At 40.9% G+C, this 22,209-nt stretch overlaps 1 protein-coding gene across 3 annotated transcripts in view; it reads right to left on the bottom strand.

The window, feature by feature from the left end:
- Positions 1 to 15,574, bottom strand: part of Ibtk (inhibitor of Bruton agammaglobulinemia tyrosine kinase) — a 63,345-nt gene extending 47,771 nt beyond the window's left edge. For 2 of the 3 annotated variants that reach the window (NM_175371.3, NM_001081282.2), the window contains exons 1-3: positions 14,002 to 14,205; positions 8,246 to 8,930; positions 2,339 to 2,435 (exon numbers count right to left, since the gene is read on the bottom strand). Coding sequence is in view for 2 of the 3 variants with exons in the window: in NM_001081282.2 (NP_001074751.1) it covers positions 2,339 to 2,435; positions 8,246 to 8,566 (418 nt within the window). In the remaining variant the exon portion in view is untranslated. Of the gene's footprint in view, positions 1 to 2,338; positions 2,436 to 8,245; positions 8,931 to 14,001 lie in introns of all 3 variants that reach the window. The other variant, XM_006510765.4, reaches the window with a different exon arrangement.
- Positions 15,575 to 22,209: the final 6,635 nt, after the last annotated feature.

Raw genomic sequence — 22,209 nt, forward strand, 5'->3', positions numbered from 1 at the left:
GTTATGGTTTAAGCAAATTTTAACTTAGCCTAATTATAGATACACAATGAGCATCAGTTTACCTGAAACAATTCAATAGAAACTGATTTAGTTCCCATATTTAGAGCAATTGTAGTAGTATAAATATGAACCTATTAACAGAATATATAATTCTAGGAAACTCTAACACTCAGAACATCACAATCCCAGTTAAAGCCTGACTCTGATGTGAGCAATCACAGCATTCGGTCCTGCCTCGGGCGGGGCCTCACTGAGAGCTAACACGCAACCTCAGTGAGCCACCACCTGCCATGTCTCCCTTGTTTCCAAGAAACTCTGAGTAGAAAACTCCTACTTCTACCTGTGTTTATAAAAGCGAGCACAGCTCCACTGGCACTGCACGTTACTACACAAGCATGAACGCTCCTTAGGGGATCTGAGGGATTGAGACAGGGATTGACAGTGCAGGACAGCCTCTGAGTTCATTATGTAACAGAGCATGGCCTCGCCCTCCTTACTCCAACGCCACCTCACAAGTACTGCACACACAAGCCTAACACTAAATTTCACAGTTCACTCTTGATACATAAAATAACAATGACTAATACAAACTGATACAAAATTTAATCAGAGGTAAGTGTGATAAGTCTTCGTTTTTATTCTGGAAGACTGAAAATACTGTAAGATGAAATTTTGAATTTCATGTAAAAAGCAGTGTGACTGTGGAGTGGGGAGAGCAGGGGGGCGGGGTGAGAACTGTGTTCTCACTTAGCTTAGATACAAACTACACAGCACTCCCATTTAATTCTCTTCTCCTTTCCTATAAATCCACATTTCCAAAACCAAGAGGGCAAGTGACACTACATGTGCAAGTAAGATCGAGGAGATGGTTCACTGGGAAAAAGTGAGTGTCATACAAGTATAAGGGCCTAAGTTCAAATCCCCAGAGTCCATGTAAAAGCCAGACATGGAGTGAGCATCTGTAACCCCAGGACTCCTACAAGGCAATAGGAGTCAAAAGCAAGAAAATCCCAGAAGCTTGTACAACAGTTAATCTGCCAGATGCAGCAGAAATAAGAGGTGCTATCTCAAACAAGGTGAAAGGCCAGGACCAACACCCAGGGCCACCTCTGTCCTCACACATGTACTGTGTGACATAAGCTTGCCCATATTCATACACAAACTCAGACATATACACTCACACACACAGACACTTAAGCTTTAAATGTGTGGATAAAACAGTTACTTCTATTCTTTGTTTTCATTTACTTCAGATGTTGATGTTGTTTCCCAAGTGCACATTATGACTTTAAACTAGTGAAAATTATAAAATGCCAACCCTTTGAGTTGTATTTTAACTCTTACAGACATACAATTTTAAAAAGACAAAAAAAAACTTTGTTAATACACAAATTTAAAAAAACCCAACAGACATGAAAGTAAAAGTTCTTTGTATATATTCAAACAAATAAATGCTCAATATTTTAATGACAATGAAATTCTATTAAGAGTTTCCAGGTGGGGGAACCCTCTAGAATGTACCAGAGACCTGGGAGGTAAGAGACTCTCAGAACTCAAAGGGAGGGACCTTAGATGGAATGTCCATTGGTGGGGAGAGGGAACTTCAGTCCATCTCTAGTAGACAGGCAGGATATCAAGTGGTGGGATGGGGTTGTCATCCCACAGTCAAAAACTCTGACCAGAAATGTTCCTGTCTGAAAGAACTACAGGAACAAAAATGGAGAAGAGCCTGAGGAAAAGGAGGTCCAGTGACAGGCCCAAATTGAGATCTCACTCAGGAGGCCCCAAGGCCTGACACTATAACTGATGCTATGGTGTGCTTACAAACAGGGGCCTATCATGACTGCCCTCTGAAAGGCCCAACAAGCAGCTGAAAGAGTCAGATGCAGATGTTTACACCAATGGGCAGAAGCTGCTGACCCCTGTGGTTAAATTAGGGAAAAGCTGGAAGAAGCTGAGGAGGAGGGTGACCCTGTAGGAGGACCAGCAGTGTCAACTAACCTGGATCCCCAGGATCTCTCAGACACTGAACCACCAACCAGGCACCATACACCAGCTGATATGAGGGCCAACACATATACAGCAGAGGACTGCTGGGTCTGGACTCAGTCAGAGAAGACTGAGTCTTCTCTCAAGAGACTCAGTGAGTGGGGAGGTCTGGTGTGGTGGGGACATCTTCTCAGAAATGGGAAGAAAGGGATATGGAGTGTAAAACAGTTGAAGGATGGACCAGGAGGGGGATAAAGTCTAGACTGTAAAAAAAAAAAAAAAGATTAAATAAATAAATGTGTTTCCAAAGCTGCACCTTGCTAGGCTGTGCTTGTGGAACGGTTCTTACCAGTGTCCTTAAATACAACATGAGTTGGCCTGTCCTTCATAAGAAGATCCAAAGGTGACAATCCTTCTTTATCTTGCATATACAAGCTAACACCATGCTAAGGAAAAAAGTACATATTATCAATTTATGCCAAATCAGTAACATCTACTCTTAAATATCAAAATCAAATGATCAACCCCATAAACACATTGAAAACACAAAATAACCATTATCCCTTATAGCCACAGACATTTTTCTCTGATATACAAAAGAACTAAAAAATATCAAATGCTCAATTATTGGTAGACCAAGAAAGAAATAACATTCTAAAATTTTGGTTTGTTTGTGTGTGTGTGTGTGTGTGTGTGTGTACACAGGTGCCCACTGACACAGAAGTGGACATCAGGTCGCCTAGAACTGGAATTACTGGTCCTGTGAGCCACCCGATGTGGGTGCTGGGAGATGAACTCCCATCCCCTAAAGTGCAGCATGCACTCTCACTGCTGAGCCATCTCTAGCCCTAAAGTAACATTTAAATCAGAAGGAGGCACGACAGATTTTCAAGGTAAATACGTCTCCACTGAGACTCCATCGGTGGCACCGCTGGGAGGTGGAGGAACAGCTGACAGGTAGAGCCGATAGGCTCTCTCCATCACTGTCCTGCACTACTGAAGGAGCCACAGCTACAGAGTTGGCTTCTTCCTCTGTTGCTTTGCAAACACTATGAGGTGAGCAGAGTGCTCCACCGCAGGCTCCAGGCCATGAAGTGCTGTGCTACCACAGACCCCAGGCAATGGGACCAATGAGAAATGGTGTGAAACCTCCAAAAACACACACCAAAATCCAATTTCTTAATCATAAGGTAATGTACCTCAAGTATTTTGTTACAGTGACTTCAAACAAACCAGAAGAGGTACATCTGATGGCCTGGAAGGACATACATCTGTATATATGGAGTAAAGCACATTTACAGACCTACTAACTTTCTAGTCTATTTCATGTCTATACATGAAAGGGTTGCAAAGATTTCACAGCAAAGGCAGCAGTAGTCAGCGTTTGTCTCCTATGACGTGACCACTAGTGCCCTGTTTCCTTCATCTCACCTGCCCTGGTCTTACAAAAGTAAGAGGGGCAGACTGATGGGCATAATATTCCAAACTATACACATGACAAATGAGAACTCGGTAATTCAGAGTACATGTAGCTTGTTATATATCTCTACTAGACCTTACTGACCACATGTATCTGCATAATCCTCTCAACAGAACACAAGACTCTAGACTCTTGTTCTCCAGAACCCATTGAGGACTTCCGTACTTCCTAAAATACTTGAATGCTAAAGGTACATATGTTGAGCAGAGTCTGTGCCACTTGTTTAAGATAATTCTCTCCGTACATATCTCCCAAATGTGTAATTTACAAAATAGTGTTTAAGTGTACAGCAGCCTAAAGAGCCTGAGAATTTTACAATAGTCTCCTATGGGTAACAGATGGACTACATACAGCACTTCATTACAGAGCACTAATGCTACTGAAAACACTAACATCTGTTTTCATCTTAACTGTATAGTCCTAAACACTGTAAGGTAAAAACGATCATTACTAGGATTCAGAGGAAGATAAAATTTCAGATCAATTATTATGTTTATAGTTATTCTATATTGGTTTGAAAAGTAGTTTTTGTTTATAGGTCTAAGGTCACTTGGAAGTCCTGGCTGTCTCTTGTATGGGTGTCTAACATCATCTTAAGATCTTTTTGCTTTATGTTACTACCACTGGTTTCTGTTATGTGCAAACCCCTAACACTACAATATTTTAAAGCTGTTTCCTATTTATATTTAATTATTTTATTTTTGCCTATCTCCCATCTGTAATGTTTCTAATGTTTCTAATGTATCACTCTCTGCCATGTATTTACACTCAAAGATATTTGTTCGAAATACTTTGCAGTTAGTGTGTCATTCAACCCGAATGACTTTGGGATTAGGTTTCCATAGCAGTAAGACAAACCAAAGCAAGTTCTTCCGGATCCATGAGTAAACAGCAGTATAAGTCAATGGCACAAAGGGTCATGACACTTGACTGCAATCCTAGCTAGGAAATAGGATTACAAGTTTGAATTCACCTTGAGCAAAATCCAGTCTCCAAATCTAAAAATGACTAAGTATAGTTCACCATGGAGTTCTGGCCTGTCGTGTGTGAGGCCCTAAGCTCACCCCAATATTACAAATGAAGCAGTTTAAAGTACACTACAACAGATGCAGTAGAATCCTATATGCATAAAGCCTTTGGCATTCCATCACATCGTGGAATAAAGCTGTCAGAGCCATGATACTTAAACTTGCTATCTATATTGTAGCTTTATGTAGGCAGAGTCTCTGCCAAGGTTTTCTGTATTCAGCAATCAAAGACTGACAATATAGGTAGTGTGGGTGTATATTTACTGAGCAACTTATTTTGGCATTTGATGTAAAAATGCTATAGTGCAAGTTTTATCAGATGCAAATTCACTGAGCCTCAATTCATGATTATAGTGTCTTGTTGCCAAAATGTGTCACGTTTAGTACTCTGGTGTACATGAGGAAGCTGACATGAAGCCCCTCAATGAAGCCTCGTCCTACACCCCTTTCTGCTGATAGGAGAATTTCGAGGTCACAGGAAGGGAAATGCTGAGCAGGTATCTTACAACAGGAGAACACTAAACAGTTTTGGAAGAATTTTTTGGTAGAAAAGTTTTAGCAGTGAACTTCACTCACTATTAGTTATCTATCAGTGGTCATTAAGTCTCTAATAATAAGACAGTCTAAGGGCAAGATGCCCAAAACACAATTTCCCAGCTTCTCATAGCCAATGCACACCCACACCACCGTGAAAATCTAAAGCAGGCAAAGTCCAAAATCTCTGCCACATCACAACTGTTTAAACTGAAGCCCTAAATACAGACTTATGACTAGTAAGTAACCTTCAGACAGAGCTCCCTTCTGTAGACATAACTGAAATTTTGGAATTATGTTTGGAAATTATCCAAGATGTCTTAAGTCAGACACTTAAGACAATTTAGCTCCAGAAAATAAATACTGCACTATCAATTCTAGAGAAATTTTAATCCAGTAACATGGCTGCTCTGGCAAGGGATCACATCCAAAGAACGTCTAAGTCTATGTGATCCAGCTGGAATGCAGACATGCTCTGGATTACAGTGTGACCCGTTGGGGATACAGACACCTTTAGTCCCTAAGACTGAAGGTAAGGTTGGTTTGTAGAAAGAAGCAGCCATGTTTGAAAGTGACATCTAATTGAGGGGGTGTGTTGAGTGTATATGGTAGTTTTACCAGGATAGTTTCACAGAGACAAAGAGAGCAGAGAGAACAAATTAGACAAAGGTGAAGACAGAATGAGCCAGAAAATGAGAAGGAACCAGAGATTAGAATATATTGCCAAAGTTAGGACAAGGCCAGGCAAAGCAATTCAGTCAGAAGCCAAGAAAAGCCAGAATCAGTCTTGCAAGATTAGACTGTTCAGAGGCTAGAAGCTTCCGGGTCTAGGCCTAAGTAGGGATGGTTAGAACAGAGAAGGAAACACTCTGGGCTCATGTATTCAAACAGCTTGGGTATGGTCTCACCCCATCCTTTCTTCTGCATAAAAGTGACATTTATAATCAATATATATAGAAATTATTTTGATGAGCATATAGTAAAAAAAAAAATGTAAAAATAAGGTTTTTTAAAAATCAAACAGATGAGGCTAGGGAGATGGCTCAGTGGTTAAGAGAAGTGACTGCTTTTCCAAAGGTCCTGAGTTCAATTCCCAGCAACCACATGGTGGCTTGCAACCATCTGTAAGGGAATCTGATGTGTCTGAAGACAGCTACAGTGTATTCACAGACATAAAATAAACAAATCTTTAAAAAAAATGAAACAGATAGGAATTCTAATGATAAGATTCCTAATTTAGCTACACGTTGCTTAAGGATAGAAAGACTTGTTTTGTGTTTTCTGGGCTGCGCAAACTTGAAAAAATTAATGCCTGTATAAACAAAGTTATACCGGGCGTTGGTGGCGCACACCTTTACTCTCAGCACTTGGGAGGTAAAGGCAGGAGGATTTCTGAGTTCGAGGCCAGCCTGGTCTACAAAGTGAGTTCCAGGACAGCCAGGGCTACACAGAGAAAACCTGTCTCAAAAAACAAAACAAAATAAATAAATAAAATAAATAAATAAATAATAAAAATAAAACAAAGTTATACATTTAGAATGCATGACTCAGTATTCATTAGTCCAATGACACTGGGTATTTCTCAAAACACTTTCTGATTTAGGTATTGACGTAACACACCTGGATAGAATCTACTGAGTGACAAAATTTCATATAAATTAAGCTGATTTTAATTATTGAATTTTTAAACTAAAATCATTTTATTCCAATTAAACAAATTGATGTACTGGAGGAGAAAACCTGAGCCTTGAGAATATGAGGTGAGTATTCTGCCCCTGAGCTACATTCTCACACTGAACCTCTCTGGTTTTAGGTGCTGTCCAATTCATAAATCATTCTTCATTCAAATAAACTCTGTTCAAGGTTCCCTCCATCCCCAGTAGCATATAGTAGTGCCCATAATATAAAATTGCACTATAGCTCATTATATACTGTTACCTTTTATGTATATTTGAAATTTTACATAAAACGTGTAAATAGATATACATGGGATTTTAACTCTAAAGATGAGGTATGACAATAAAAGTATCAAGCAAATATAAACCTCTCTTAGAAAACGCAACGTGAAATAGAGTAAGAAAAGCATAGGCCTAAACTCCAGCCAGGGAAGCAGAGCAGTGCCTGCTCAGCCATCCTTGGAGACACTTCCTCCTGCAGCAGAGAAGAGCAAGTACAGAGACCCACAGCCAGACAATGTGCACACAGAGAGACCTTGGAGCACTCAGTCCTAAACAGGACATCTCTATCAGATCCTAGGGCTCAGGGAACCCCACAGAAGAGGAGGCAGAAAGAATGTGAGAGCCAGAGGTGATGGAGGACACGCATGAAACAAGGCCTCCTAAACACAGCAGACCAAAGCACATGTGAACTCAGAGACTCAGGCAGCACGCACAGGCCTACACAAGAGAGAGTCTGAGAGCTGAAAGGACAAAGGCCCCATCCCTGACCAGAAGCTCTCTCTAATTGATAACCACCTGCAGATGACCACTTAGTTTCTCCAAGGGAGTCTCACTGGGAAAACAAACGACTCTTGAGGGCAAGCCACACACTGAGCAGTAGATGGCCCACAGACACTGTAATCAACAGCAGGACTGGAGGGTCCCCGCCTCAGAGTCACTTGCATCTGCACTTTCTTTAACCTCAATGTGTTACTATTATTCATTTATATTTATATATTTTCTCCTATCTAGATTACAGCTTCCAGTTCAGCATTTTCATAGGATGCCTGAGTGTGTGAATGAGTAGGTCTCTATTTCTTATGCCCTTCCTTGGGCTCTTTCCCTTCTGTTTGTTTTGTCTAATTGCAATGGGTTAGTTTTTATTTTATCTTATTGTATTTTATTTTATGATTATCTCAGAGAAGTGTGTTTGGTTTTCTTCAGACAAAATCTCACTATATAGCCTTGGCTGTCCTGGAACTCACAATGTAGACCATGCTGACCTCAAACTAACAGAGATCCACTTGCCTCTGTCTCCCTGCAAGTGCTGGGATTAAAGGTGGGTCTTGTTTGTCTTCTGATGAGAAACACAAAGGGGGGTGGGGGGTGGATGGGAGAGGAGGAGAGGTGGAGGTGGGAGGAATAAAGAGAGGAGAAACCATAATCAGGATATTATAATGTGAGAAAAAAAAACCTGTTTTCAATAAAAGGAAAAAGAAACGAGAAGAGCACATGCTTAAATAAATAACAGCTTTAAATAAACTAATGATGCCTACCTTCAACAGAGACCAAACACAATCGATATGTCCATAAAAAACGCTTCTGTGCAGTGCTGTCCAGCCGGACTCCTTGTCTTTCACCAGCAAGTCCACTCCTTTCTCAATCAGCCAGTCCAACACTCCTTTCTTCCCGCAGGAGGAAGCCAGGTGGCCGGCGTTCCTGCCAAAGGCATCCTTGACAGTTGCAGCATTGTAGCAGTACCTGGCGAGGAAGGACTTGATCTGGCTCTCACTCCCCTTTGTCACCACAGAAAGGACATCCAGCGCATGCTTCAGGGATCTGCATTTTGACGTGCAGTCGGGGGTGGCAGCATCCATCCTAACTGCTTTATATTGCTTACTCCTTCAGAACAGTCACCGAAGTAAATTTTAAAAGTGAAAAAGCCAAGACGCAAAGGTACTATTCAGGAAGAATTTCAAGAAGAGATGGCCCTTTGGGGGTTATAATTTAAGTAGTCACAACAATTATATAAAACTATATATCTCTGTATAATCTTTTGGCACTTAAATCAAAAATTTATAAATAATTCTATAAAGTTCATATCAAATACAAGTTCTTCATTTAAAAAATAATCCCAGTTTATAAATTATTCCTGGAGTCAAGCACCAAGGGGGAGTGAGGAGGGGAACTCCCCCTCCACACTGTCTGAGCCTTTCAAATAGCCATAATTGCGAGGGTGACCTGCAGGGAGACAAAGTAAAAGGAAAGTTACAAATCTAACTTGTAGTACTTGACAATATAAGGAATCCCACATCTAAATGCCCTTAATTCATTTAAAAAAGAAAAAAAAAAAAAAACAGAAACAAACACCACACACACACACACACACACACACACACATCAACTTTTCATCTAGGCCTCTTTTCTTCCAGACTCTTCATATCTTCATTCATTATTTCCTGTATTTTTACATTCTATATGCTCTGTCCTCAGAAGCTATAAACATATTCAAATTTGTTGTCTTCAGGAGAACCCTCTTCCAAATGTCCACCAACTACAACTGCACCTTAGCCATTACCCAAACAATCAACGCTTCATCTATTACCGCATCATAGGCAATGAGCCTTCTCACCTGAAAGGTCCCTTGTTACAGGGAAAATAACTGAACTAAGGGTATTAGAACAACTCAGAGACAAAGATAAAAAATGAGCTATGAAAACATAAAAGGGTTTATAATCGATGTGTTCAAAAAGTATGAACTGAAATCTCAAAGTATAAAATGATGATGAGACTCAATATAACTCACTGAAGTCAAAAGAAGGAAAACCCTCCCTGATATGTAGTGTGTAAACCTTCCCTTACTATCTGATCTCTGGAAACAAACAAACAAAAGCAATTATAAGACTCTTCAGAGATAGGCACTGTGTATACAGGAGAAAGTTTAGTACACACACATATATATTAGATAATATAATATAAAAGAGTCCAAATATGGTTTTTTCCACTTGAAATCACAATACGTCAGAGGTTAGCATCTAACTAACTTTTTGATACTATTATGATTCGCCTTTTAGAAATGAGATCAATGAAGCAATGAACTACTTGGTTTTTAACTCTTTCTAACTCTAGGCCTGTTTCTGAAAACCTGCAACCTTTAACTGAACACAGACCCACAAAAGCAAACAAGCAAAAATAAAAAAATAAAAATTTTTTAAAAAAGCAAACAAACAAACAAACAAACAAAAAACCAAACAAACAAAACCCCACCCACTTCAAATCATTAACTTGAACCTGAAAGAAAAGAATAAACAGTCTTGGCGTTTAACAAATCATTCACTTTGCTGTTCCAAGCTCTAAAAGCCACACCATTCTTGCTCTTTCCCATCAGGATGGGTTAGATGTTATTAGACAGCCTTTTGTGCTGCAGTGGACAATTCACATTTATGTTCAGACTCTTACAGTGTCAGGATAAGGTAATAATGCAAGACTTCTGGCGTTGGTGATGGGGTAAGAAAAAAAAAAGGTAGAACGGGGCTAAATACTTTGAAAATCAGAAACAGCAACCTATACTAGTTCGAATGAGAATGTCTCCATAGGGTCATAGTTTTGAATACTTGGTCCCCAGCCGTTGGGGACTATTCTGGGAAAGATAATGATGTATGGCCTTGAATAAAACATGTGTCTGGAGGCCAGCTTTCAAGTTTCAAGACTAGCCATTCCCTCTGCTCTTGCTGTCTCCTTGTTGCCACCATACTTTAGCTCTACTGTGGTGATGGACTCTAACATTTTGAAACCCCAGCCCCAAATAAACTCTTTTACAAGTTGTGTCGGTCATCATGTCTTAACACAGCAGTAAAAAAAGAAACTACACAGAAGTCTAAACCAAGGAACAAATAAGTTATAAATAGAATACATGACAGATGTGAAGTGTTGAAGAAAACTGAGCTAAGTATAACTGGCAATGGTTCAACCCCAACTATTGTCCCACCCAGGATTTAGCCAGTCAACACTGAGTTCAAGGGCCTTATAATCATCTGTAGTAAGAATGTAACTCTGTTTTTAAAACAAATCTGATCACCTACTCCCCTAAAATATTTGAATCCCCTTTCGAAAACAACAACAACAACAAAACAATAATCAACAGTCTTACTCAACTGTGAACTTTGTGAATTACAACAACAGTCTGACAAGGTTACACAAATAACAGTTGCACAAATGTCAGAGAAAACACTTTCTGACTGGACTTCAGGCTTGCTCCATAAAACAAAACTCACATCTAGCACCACTATGAGGACCAAGAGCCCATGGTTGGGAAGGTCACAGGCCCTATCTGAGAATCTACTATTATTCTGTTAAATGCGCACAGCATTTAACTGATTTCTAAGGATTTGATAATTTCCATAGATAAGTGCATCTCTCAGCCCTAGACATTGGATGGTGATTAACACAGAGACCCACGACTTGTCAGCATGCAGAATAAGATACTGTGGAGAACCCACCACTAAACAGGGCATCTGGGCTGGTGAGATGGCTCAGTGGGTAAGAGCACCCGACTGCTCTTCCGAAGGTCCGAAGTTCAAATCCCAGCAACCACATGGTGGCTCACAACCATCTGTAATGAGGTCTGATGCCCTCTTCTGGTGCATCTGAAGACAGCTACAGTGTACTTACATATAATAAATAAATAAATAAATGAATAAATCTTAAAAAAAAAAACTATTAAAAAAAAAAAAAAAAAAAAACAGGGCATCTGTATCATACCCTATCCTTCCCAGGTTCCAGAGATTAGTGTGAAAGAAGAGATAAAATAATTTAAGAGCCAAAGGTAGTCTACAGCAAAACAGTGTTCTTCTTAACACAGCAGGGTGCTTGGGCATATGAATTCACAGCCACTCTGATTGCATGCATAAGATCTGAATAAGATAAAGCCAGACAAAATCCTAGCATAGGACAGACAGGGAGGTGGTCAGGAAGTCACTTCCCTAGCAGAAAAACTACTGACAATTGATGGTTAATGGGAGAAAGTTAGTTTTCATCAGGGGTGTGGCTTTTGAGAGGCTACCCACAATCCAGCAGATAGCCCTACACCCAAGTACACATTGGTCACATTAAATGGTCTAAGTGTTTTTTTAAAAAAAGAGAACACATTTAAAGTAGGAGGAAATACTGGTAGAAAGGACAGGAAAGAAATTAGAGGGGAAGAAATGTGGAGTGGGTTTAATGAAACACAGTACATGCAATTTTCAAACAAACAATATATATATATATATTTGAAATATATATATTTGAAATATATTTGAAATATATATATATTTCAAAGCCCAGGTAGAATTTCAGATGGGCTAGCTGGAGAGATGGCTCAGTGGTTAAGAACACTGACTGGTCTTTCAGAGTTCCTGAGTTCAATTCCCAGCAACCACATGGTGGCTCACAACCATCTGTAATGGGATCTGATGCCCTCTTCTTGTGTCTGAAGACAGATAGTGTACTCACATACATTAAATAAATAAATCTTTTTTAAAATCACATTATTTTTTAAAAAAAGTTCCAGATGGGCATGCGTGTTTACAGTGGTATGAATGACAATGGACTCCAAAGGTTCCTATGCTTGAATGCTTGGCCCCCAGTTAGTTCAACTGTTTGGGAAAGACTGGGAGGTATGGCTGTGTGTTGCTGTGACCTTGATAGATGAGGTGTGTCACTGGAGGTGAGCTTTGAAGTTTCAAATGCTCAAACCAGGCCTGGTCAGTCTCAGTCTCTGTTTGTCTCTCTTTCGGATCAGGTGTGAGCTCTCAGCTACTGCTCAGTACCATGACCCAAGTACGTAGCTTCCCTAAGGACCCTGAGCAAACCTCTGAATTTTCTCAAAGCTTCAATATTTTCATTTGTAAAAAGTGAGATTAAGGGCTGGAGAGATGGCTCAGCTGGTAAGAGCACTGACTGCTCTTCTGAATTCAAATCCCAGCAACCACATGGTGGCTCACAACCACCCTTAATGAGATCTGACACCCTCTTCTCGTGCATCTGAAGTCAGGTGCAGTGTACTTATGTATAATAATAAATAAAATCTTTGGGCTGGAGCAGTCAGGGACTGAGTGAGCGAAGTTGAACAGAGCGAGCAGAGCCGACTAGAGCAAGCAGAGGTCCTAAAAATTCAATTCCCAACTGTACAGCTACAGTGTACTCATATGCGTAAAATAAATAAATAAATAAATAAATATTTTTTAAAAAAAAAGGAAGAAAGAAAGAAAGAAGTTTGGGCATACTCATTCAGTCTAGAATTTTATAATCCACAAGCATCTTGAACGTTTAAAATGTAATGAAATCATCACACAAAAATTGGCACACAGAAAAAAAAAATTGGCACACAGAAAGCCCTTCAAACAAGATTTACTAAAAAGAAAAAAAAAAACCGAAGATTAACATATCCAATTGAAAAACTGTAAAGCTGCGATGTGACTCAAGTTTTGCAAAAACTTTTTTAGAAAACACGTTTTAGAAAATAGTTCTGTCCTCAGGTACGGTGAAGCAGGTCTCCAAATCAATAAAAACAAATGAAAGTAACTCCACTGAGAAGTGAGGAACTGATGACGAAAAACACACACACACACACACACACACACACACACACACAAAACGTTTGGTAATTTGCATATGGAGGTAACCACACTAACTATGGGGGGGGGGGGGGAACTACTTCAAATGTTACCTACTTCGAGATAAAGGAAACAGGTGCTACTCAACTTCTCCTCCTTGAAAAATATCCCCTCTGACTAACACGACTCATGTTTTATGACTGTGTTAGATAACAGAGTTAAAGACGGCTTAAATCAGGGTTGGCCATTTCCCCTCGGATCCAAAATGCCTTTGCAACCTGATAGCTACGAACAAAAGGCCCCTCTATCCTGTCTCTGCAGAACAGACCCCAGTCCACTTCCACCCAGCAGCGAATGCTCAGAGCAAGACCTGCTTCTGCAAACTCAGCAAGGCCCGCGGGAACTCAAACTTTGTAAACTCCACCAAGGGTTTAGGGGACATGGGAGCCTCTAGGAAGGGATCCAAGGGAGGTGACACCAGTCAACCCTCGGAACCAGAAAAGCATCGTCGCTGGAGGGCGTGTCGGGCAGCTTGGCGACGTAGCACTTGGCGGGACAAGGCCATTCATTAGCTGGCAGGGGCGGCGGGGCTGCGCTGCCAGGCCACCCGCCCGTGCCACGCGGCGCGAAGCTCGGCAGCCGCCCCCTCCGCGAGTTCCCTCCCCGGGCCCCGCTCCCCTGCCGGGCTGGCAGGACGCCTTCGCCGTCGCCCTCACCAGTCGCTAGATGAAGGTGCGCCGGCGGTCTCCGCGGGGCAGGCGCGCGGCCGCGCAGGGACTCATCCTTAGTGAAAGCTACCGGGGACAACGAAGGGAGCCAGGAGCCGGGACGCCCGAGTCAGCTCCGGGGACGGCTGCACGGAAAGCGACAGCCGCGACTGTCGGCGCCGGGACCGGGTTCGGGGAAACCTGAGCTAGAGCGGGCGGGACTCGGGAATAAGACGGGCGCTGATTGGCCGGAGTTCGTGTATGCCCCACAGTGATTGGTCGGGGCCTGCCCACAAGGCCTAGCGTGGCAGTACCTCAGCTGTGGCCTTTCCCTAGTATCCCAAAGGAGCATGACCCCTGCCGGCCTTGGTGCGGTCGACACTGGCTGCCGCCCTACACTCAGAACCAGTACTGCCCCTCTTGGTGCCAGATGTCACCCTAGGAGATCTGTCTCCCCGCAGGTCGACACTCGGAAAGGAGGTTAAGGCTGGGATGGAGGAAACAAGGAACTGGCTGGATGCCCAAGCACCACTCCGTAGAAACGTGGGCATCTTAGAAAAGTTGCTTCCCGGATCACTCGTAGTGGGATAACTGGAAAACCAGAGGTGTCCTCTCCCCAAGACTGGGCCCTGCTGCTCTGTGCCCCGCCTGTTGTGCCCGGATTGTCTGAGTGTCACTCTCTTTTTGTCAGAAGGCGCCATAGATTTTTCAGATCGCCACTGTGCGACCAGCTGCTGACTTGGGTCACATCTGTCTGCCTGACGCCAGGCTTACAATAGGTTTTCCTCCCTGAACTCTTAAATCTACAAGCCATTTTAAAGGTTGCAAATTGTGTGCCAATAATCAGTCCAGAACGGAAAACATACTCCTGCTGAAGTCTGATACAGAGGCGCCTTAGTAAACATGTGTTCAGGGAGGAGTAGCATGACTCAGAGAAAAACAGCACTTGGAGCCCAGAGTTGTTTGAACCTCGGCCCTGTTTGTGTTGCTGTATGAGCCACTGACACCATCATCTATTAAACGGAGTTAAACTCAATACCCTCTTAGACTGCTTCAGCCCAATTGCCTGTTTTGTAGACTTTGTAGGAAAGTAAGTTGCTAGATCAAACTGAAGGAGAGATGGAAACAGACCTAGCTCCCCAGCTCTCCTCCCAGTGCAAGGACTTAATTTGCTTTCTTACTTCCTACTCTGACCCATTCTGTAATGTATAAACAGTGACTTGGAAGGAAGCTGTGTACACACTCATGAACAAAGACGCTCAGTGATCTGGAAGCTAGTGATGTAAATAAATGTGTTGCCCTGAGTTCACATCTTTTATCTGTCTCTTCTTTGTATTGGGTAAGTCATTTAGGTTTTCTGAAGCCTTAATTTCCTCATCTGCAAAGTGGGAATGGAATACATGTTGCTGTAGTGAAAATGTGTTGATAGACGCCCGCAGCACTTAGCAGAGTGCCAAGCACACAGTAACACCACCTAGAAGTTGCCATGTCTCAAACGCTTGTAAGCATTGGGGGTACAAAATGTCCATACGGCCATAATCATATACACAAAAATTAATTGCAACTTTAACGAATCTGTGAAAGAAAATAAGAGGTTTCATCTGACCCCCCCCCCCAAAAAAAATGACAAACTAGGGAAGAAGTAGAAAATAACTAGGTGAAGCAGAAAAAGAAAGACCAGCATCATGCCAAGGAATGAATGTCTTTGCCGTTGGAGATGGGGGACGAAACTGGTCCTGCTTCAACAAGGATCAGAAAGAGAATATTAGAAAGCTGCTTACAAAGTAAAACTTATCAGCCACAGTTGCCGCGGTGCTGACCAAACTGAGACTCTGACATAACGTTATTTATTATCTATGACACGAACAGCCTGAGTTTTATATTTTTATACACTGTTGGGCTTAAAAGGAATCTAGTTGGTGGCACCAACTGATATCATAAATGCAGTAGTGTTAGGTGGCCACATAAGTTAAAACATTCCGAGCTAATAAAGATTTAATCTTTTACTGTAGAATGAAAGCAAACTGTGCAGCTTTTACCCCAAGGTGAGAATGAAGCACATAACACCAGAGGGTAAATGGTCTGCGTGATCGCTGCTGAGACAGAAGGACCCGGCTTCACCTCCTCATCCTTTTCGTTTCCTCTTCTCCCATTGCTTCTGCTCTCCCCTTTTATGCAGGTTTAGCAATATTGGTGGTTATTATATTTAAGGTTTTTTTCCCCTTCACACCTTTTCTAAAACTTTTATGCATTTTGTTTCAATTCTGGGCAATCTTTTTCTTTTCCTACTTGTTTCTGTGTTCCTTCCTAGTGTACTTTTAGTAATATTTTGGATTTTATCTTATTAGTTGTAAAGAAGCTTATGTCTTCTTTTTTATTTCCCTTATGTTTATCTAATTTATTTTTGAGCCTTCTCGTTATTGAGGAGTTCTTTTCCCTTTCTTGCTAACTGCTTCTTCATTTTTCTTTCCTTCCATAACAGTCTTCTCCACTCCTCTTCTTTTTCCTTTGACTTAACTTTGCTTCTGCTCCAGTTTGCTAAGACCTTGACTCCTTTATCTATTACAATATTAACCATAAGTGACTGTTTATCTCATGCCAGACTCCACATTAGTTTTGCCATTTTCTGTTTTGCATCTTTGGTGATATACCGAGACTTAATTGGCTTTGGTGTATTCTTATATTGCACAGTTTGATGTTGTTGCTGTTACAATAGTTCATTGTTTCCTCTCTGAGTGGTACTTTCTCTGGGAAAGGATTCTTAATGTGAAAATACTCAGATACAGCTAAAATGCATTGAGAGATATTCCACTGAAGAGATGTAAAACTTTAACACACACACACAAACCATAAGAAACATGAAAAGGCACAGCAACATAACTCTCTAAGAACATCCTGTGAAACTGTAATTCCATGATTATTGAATCCAAAGACACTGAAATAGGTACAGTGTCAGCTGAAGGTTTTTAAGGTTTACTAGTAAAATCTAGCTTAAAGAGGATGCAAACAAGCAGATGGATTCAATCTAGGGCATAAAGAAAAAAGTAATGAGCACAGAGGGGGGGAATGTCAGGAAAAAGGATGAGAAAGAAACTTAGATCAAAAAACAAAAAGAACTTTTGAAGAATAATTCTCACCAGTAGACTTAACGGAGCAGAAGAAAGAAATCAGAGATGAAGGACAGGGTAGAGGATATACTACATTCAAGCATCAATAAAACAAAAATAAATAAGCATGAACACAACATTCAAGGGCTCTGAAACATAATCAAGAAACCAATTCTAAGACTCTATTGACAGAAGGAACTGATAGAAAAATTAAGAATCTAGAAAATTTACTCACTGGAATTATAGCGCAGATTCTCCCAATTCTTAAGAAAGTAATGGACTCCCAAACACAAGAGTTCGTTATAGCCGTGAATAGATATGCCCAGAGTAGAACTCCTTCATGACATGTTATAGTCATTCATGTTGAAAACGTAAAGAAAAGAAACAATATTAACAGCAGTTAAGAGATAAACTCTAAATCACCTACAAGGGCAAGCACAGGAGAATCACATCTGCTACCTAATGAGCAGTCCTGATACTCAGGAAAAGGAAACATAGATTCCAAGACCTGGAAGGGAAAACTGTGGACCAAAACTGTTACATTCAGGAAAGCTCTCTTTAAATTGGTAGAGAAGTAAGGATGTATCAGACAAACACGGACGAACATGGCTCTTGATCACCAATCTGCAAAGGCTACTTAAGGAAGTACTATTCATAGAGTAAGAAGATGGACTCAAACACAAAATAAAACAGGAGAGGAGTGACTTAATGAAGAGTCAGAGGGAATATAGCATGTCCAACATCATAACCATCACATTTCTGATGTAAATAGTGTAGAGAGATGGCAGGGGAGGGGCAGAGAAATTATCAAGGCATTAACCAGACAACCCCATAAGAAAGTTATAGGATTCAGTAAATGTCTCTCTATGATAAATTCCAATGTAAATGACCTAACTCATCAACAAAAAGATGCAGACTAGCTGACAGAATTTAAAATAATAATAAAAAACTAATTTCAACTATTTGCTGTCTCTAAGAAATATAAGCCGGGCAGTGGTGACACATGCCTTTAATTCCAGAACTTGGGAGGCAGAGGCAGGCAGATTTCTGAGTTCGAGGTCAGCCTGGTCTACAGAGTGAGTTCCAGGACAACCAGGGCTACAAAGAGAAACCCTGTCTCAAAAAAACAAAAACAAAAAACCAAACCAACCAAACAACAACAACAACAAAACATAACTCACTGGTAAGCCCACCCAGAGAATCTGAGTCAAAGGATGGAAATCAAGGTATCAAGTGAGTGTAAGTTAAAGTCAGCTGGTGTAGCAGTGCTGATACATGATAGAGTAAAATTAAGAAAATTAGATATTTTTAAAGGTCACTATGCATTAATAAAAAGTACAACTCATCAAGGTCTAAACACTCATCTGTATACACGCAGTTAGATGTAGCTTTTACCCCTCACCAAGGAAATCTTGTTTTGCAGCATATGGAGACCATCACAGAGATTCACATGTAGTCAAAATTCAGAGAACAACTATGTGTGCTCATACCCAACTAATACATCCAAACATAGCTCCTACTCTTGAGGCTCAGGGAACATCGTGGGAAAGGGAGAGGAAAGACTGTAAGAACCAGAGAATCAGGGAAATGCTACAAAATAGTGTCTTCTACATATAACAAGGAGTTACACCTTAACAACTGTTATATACAATGTGTTAGGGTTTCTATTGCTGTGAAGAGACAGTAAGGCCATACCCCCTAATAGTGCCACTCCCTATGGGGCCATTTTTCATTCAAACCACCACACCATGAAATGTTAACAACATACTCATTTAAAGAAGACCTGCACAGCGATAATACCAGTTTACATGTCACATGGTCAGGACAGTTCTCACAAGATTCTACCACTAGACGAAGAATTATAATACTTAGTGACTACTGAGGGAAGAATTACCACTCTTCTCCAGAAATGAGTCCAGTGGTCAGTCCTAACAAGTCACACACACATGCACACACACACACACACACACACACACACACACATGTATATATCAATAATAGGAAGAACAAGAGTTTGAGAGGGAGTAGGGAGAGACATGGGAGGAGTAGGAAGGAGAAAGTGTTCTGTAGAAACACAGTACTCTTGTATAAAAATCTGAAAGAAAGCTTAAAAAATAAAATGATATTAAAGAAGAAATAATCATTGGAGTACCTATGTCCCAAACATTGGAGTTCCAAATATCATAAAACGCATTCTCATGAACATAAAAGGCCTGGCAGGTCCTGACACAATAACAGTGGATGACTCCCTTCCCTTGCTTTCATCTCTAGACAGGGCACCCAAACTGAAAGCTCAGCAAAGGGATCTCAGACTTAACTTACATTATCGATCAAATGGGCTCAACAAACGTACACAGAATACTTCATCCAAAAGATGCGGGATACACATTTATCTTGGCAGCTCATGGAATCTCTTCTTAAACAGGCCACACTGTCACCCATAAGTCAGCTCTTAATGAACACAACATAATAGGAAGGGTGGCTTTTGGGTTAGGGGGGGAAGGCTGGTTTGTTTGTTTTGTTTGTTTATTTGTTTTTGGTATTCTATCAGATCATAGTGAAATTAAAAATAGAAACCATAGCAGAGAAGCTATTCAAAGATCAGAGACTGAGCAATGCCCTTTTGAACAGCTAGTGGGTCTTCTAAAGAACCTGGGGTGTGTGGGGATGGTGAACATTCTGAGATCAAATGAAAATGAATACAGAATTGCTGTAGTTACTTTTCAGTGGTGGTGATAGACTACCAGAACCAAGGCATCTTATAAAAGTGAGTTTAATCTGGGACTTGTGGTTTCAGATAGTTAGAGACAGTGGTGGAAGAACAAAAGCAGGGCAGCCTGAATAGCTGACAACTTCCTTCTTGCTCTGCAAGCAGGGTGTAAAGAGAAACACTGGGAACTCAATGTCCAGCCTGGAGGGACACACCTATTCCATCAAGGCCAATTTATCTGAAACAGGTCCACCAACAAGGGACTAAGTATTCAAACATATGAGCCTAATGAAGCCACTCTCATTAAAATAACTCGTGAAAACAACCACAACTTTCCAAACTATTCCAGACACATCTAAAGGAGTTCTAAGGGGGAATGTTTATAGCTACAAGTGTTTACAATAAACAAACAAACAACAAAAAGCCCTACAAAGATATGTCAAATCATCACCCATTGATGTACTCAAGAAAAACAAAGGAGGCAAGGCAAGGTCAAAGGTGGTAGATGGGAAGAAATACTAGACCAAGGCACATATTGGTAAAATGGAGCTTCAAAGAATGACTATGACGCAGGGCGTGGTGGCGCACGCCTTTAATCCCAGCACTTGGGAGGCAGAGGCAGGCGGATTTCTGAGTTCGAGGCCAGCCTGGTCTACAAAGTGAGTTCCAGGACAGCCAGGGCTATACAGAGAAACCCTGTCTCAAAAACACCAAAAAAAAAAGAAAGAAAGAAAGAAAGAAAGAAAGAAAGAAAGAAAGAAAGAAAGAAAGAAAGAAAGGAAGGAAGGAAGGAAGGAAGGAAGGAAGGAAGGAAGAAAGGAAGACAGACAGAAAGAAAGAAAGAAAGAAAGAAAGAAAGAAAGAAAGAAAGAAAGAAAGAAAGAAAGAAAGAAAGAAAGGAAGGATGACTATGAAGCTCAGCCAAAGTTCACTTGCAAAACATAAATAAGATTTTAAAAAAGCTAACCACAGTTAAAATAGAAAAAGAACTGAAGACCTAAATTAATAAGTCAGAAATGTAAAGGGGGAAGTTATTGAGTTATTAACACCCAAAGAATTGTTTGGGGGTGGAATTTTGAAATTTAAATTTCAGGAAAACTGAAAGATCAGCTTAGCAGTGATGGTGCACACCTTTAATTCCAGCACTCAGGAGGCAACTTCTCTGAGTGTGAAGCCAACCTTGTTTACGGAGCTAATTCTAGGACAGCCAGGCTACACAAAGAAACTCTATCTCAAAAAGGGAAGAGAGGGGAGGAGAGGAGAGGAGAGGAGAGGAGAGGAGAGGAGAGGAGAGGAGAGGAGAGGAGAGGAGAGGAGAGGAGAGGAGAGGAAAGGAGGAGGAGGAGAGAAGAGAAGAGAAGAGAAGAGAAGAGAAGAGAAGAGAAGAGAAGAGAAGAGAAGAGAAGAGAAGAGAAGAGAGAAGGAAGGAAGGAAGGAAGGAAGGAAGGAAGGAAGGAAGGAAGGAAGGAAGGAAGGAAAAGGAAACAAAAATTAGATGAAATAAATTTTCAGTGCATATGATTCACCAAAACTAAATTAAAAAGGCTATAAGCAACATGAATCAACAATAAAAAGCCTCCTAACAAACAAGAGATGATGGATTCCGGTCCAGTTCTACCAAGTCTCTAAGGAAGGCTAACACCAAAGCCCCTGAAATCATCCCAACAATGGAAAGGGGAGGTGCACTACCAAATTCATTCTCTGCTGTCAGCTTCATCCTGCATCCCACTGGGACACACACACAACAGAAAACGAAATCTATGGACCAATTTCCTTCCTGATCGTAGACTCAAAAACTCTAAATAAGATTTTTATAAACTTAATTCAGAAATACAAGAAGACCCAATGCCACGATCAAGTTGTTTTCGTACCAGAGAGGCAAGGACAATTTAACTTAGCAAAATCAATGTAATATAGACTCCTGACAACACAAATATCACAGGACCATCTCAACTGATGCAGAAAAGACTTAACAAAATTGAACATCTTTTAATGATAAAATCCCTAAGAAACTAAGAAGAAAAGAAACATATCTTAATGTAGTGAAGACTACTCGACAAAGTTGAGACCAACTAACTTTACACTGGGCGAGAGAAACATGGGCATTTCCTTTAAAATCAGGAAATGAGGCAAGTGTGCTGGGATAGTTACATTTAGTTTTTAATTTCACATGTTGTAGAATCACCTGGGAAGAGAATCTCAGTGGGGAACTATGTCAATCAGTTTGGCCTTTAGCTATGTGTAGGGATTACCTACAGTAATCCAATTATGTGTAGGAAAACCCTGCGAAAAGTTGGGTAGGGCCGGGGCATCATTCCTGCTTGGCCCTTTACTGTAGAAAAGTAGAGAAAGGCCCTGATTGTGTGTACATCTGGCCTGTTCTGCTTTTGACTGTGATGG

The sequence above is a fragment of the Mus musculus genome, chromosome 9 (assembly GCF_000001635.26).
Source record: "Mus musculus strain C57BL/6J chromosome 9, GRCm38.p6 C57BL/6J".
NCBI classification, from domain to species: Eukaryota; Metazoa; Chordata; class Mammalia; order Rodentia; family Muridae; genus Mus; species Mus musculus.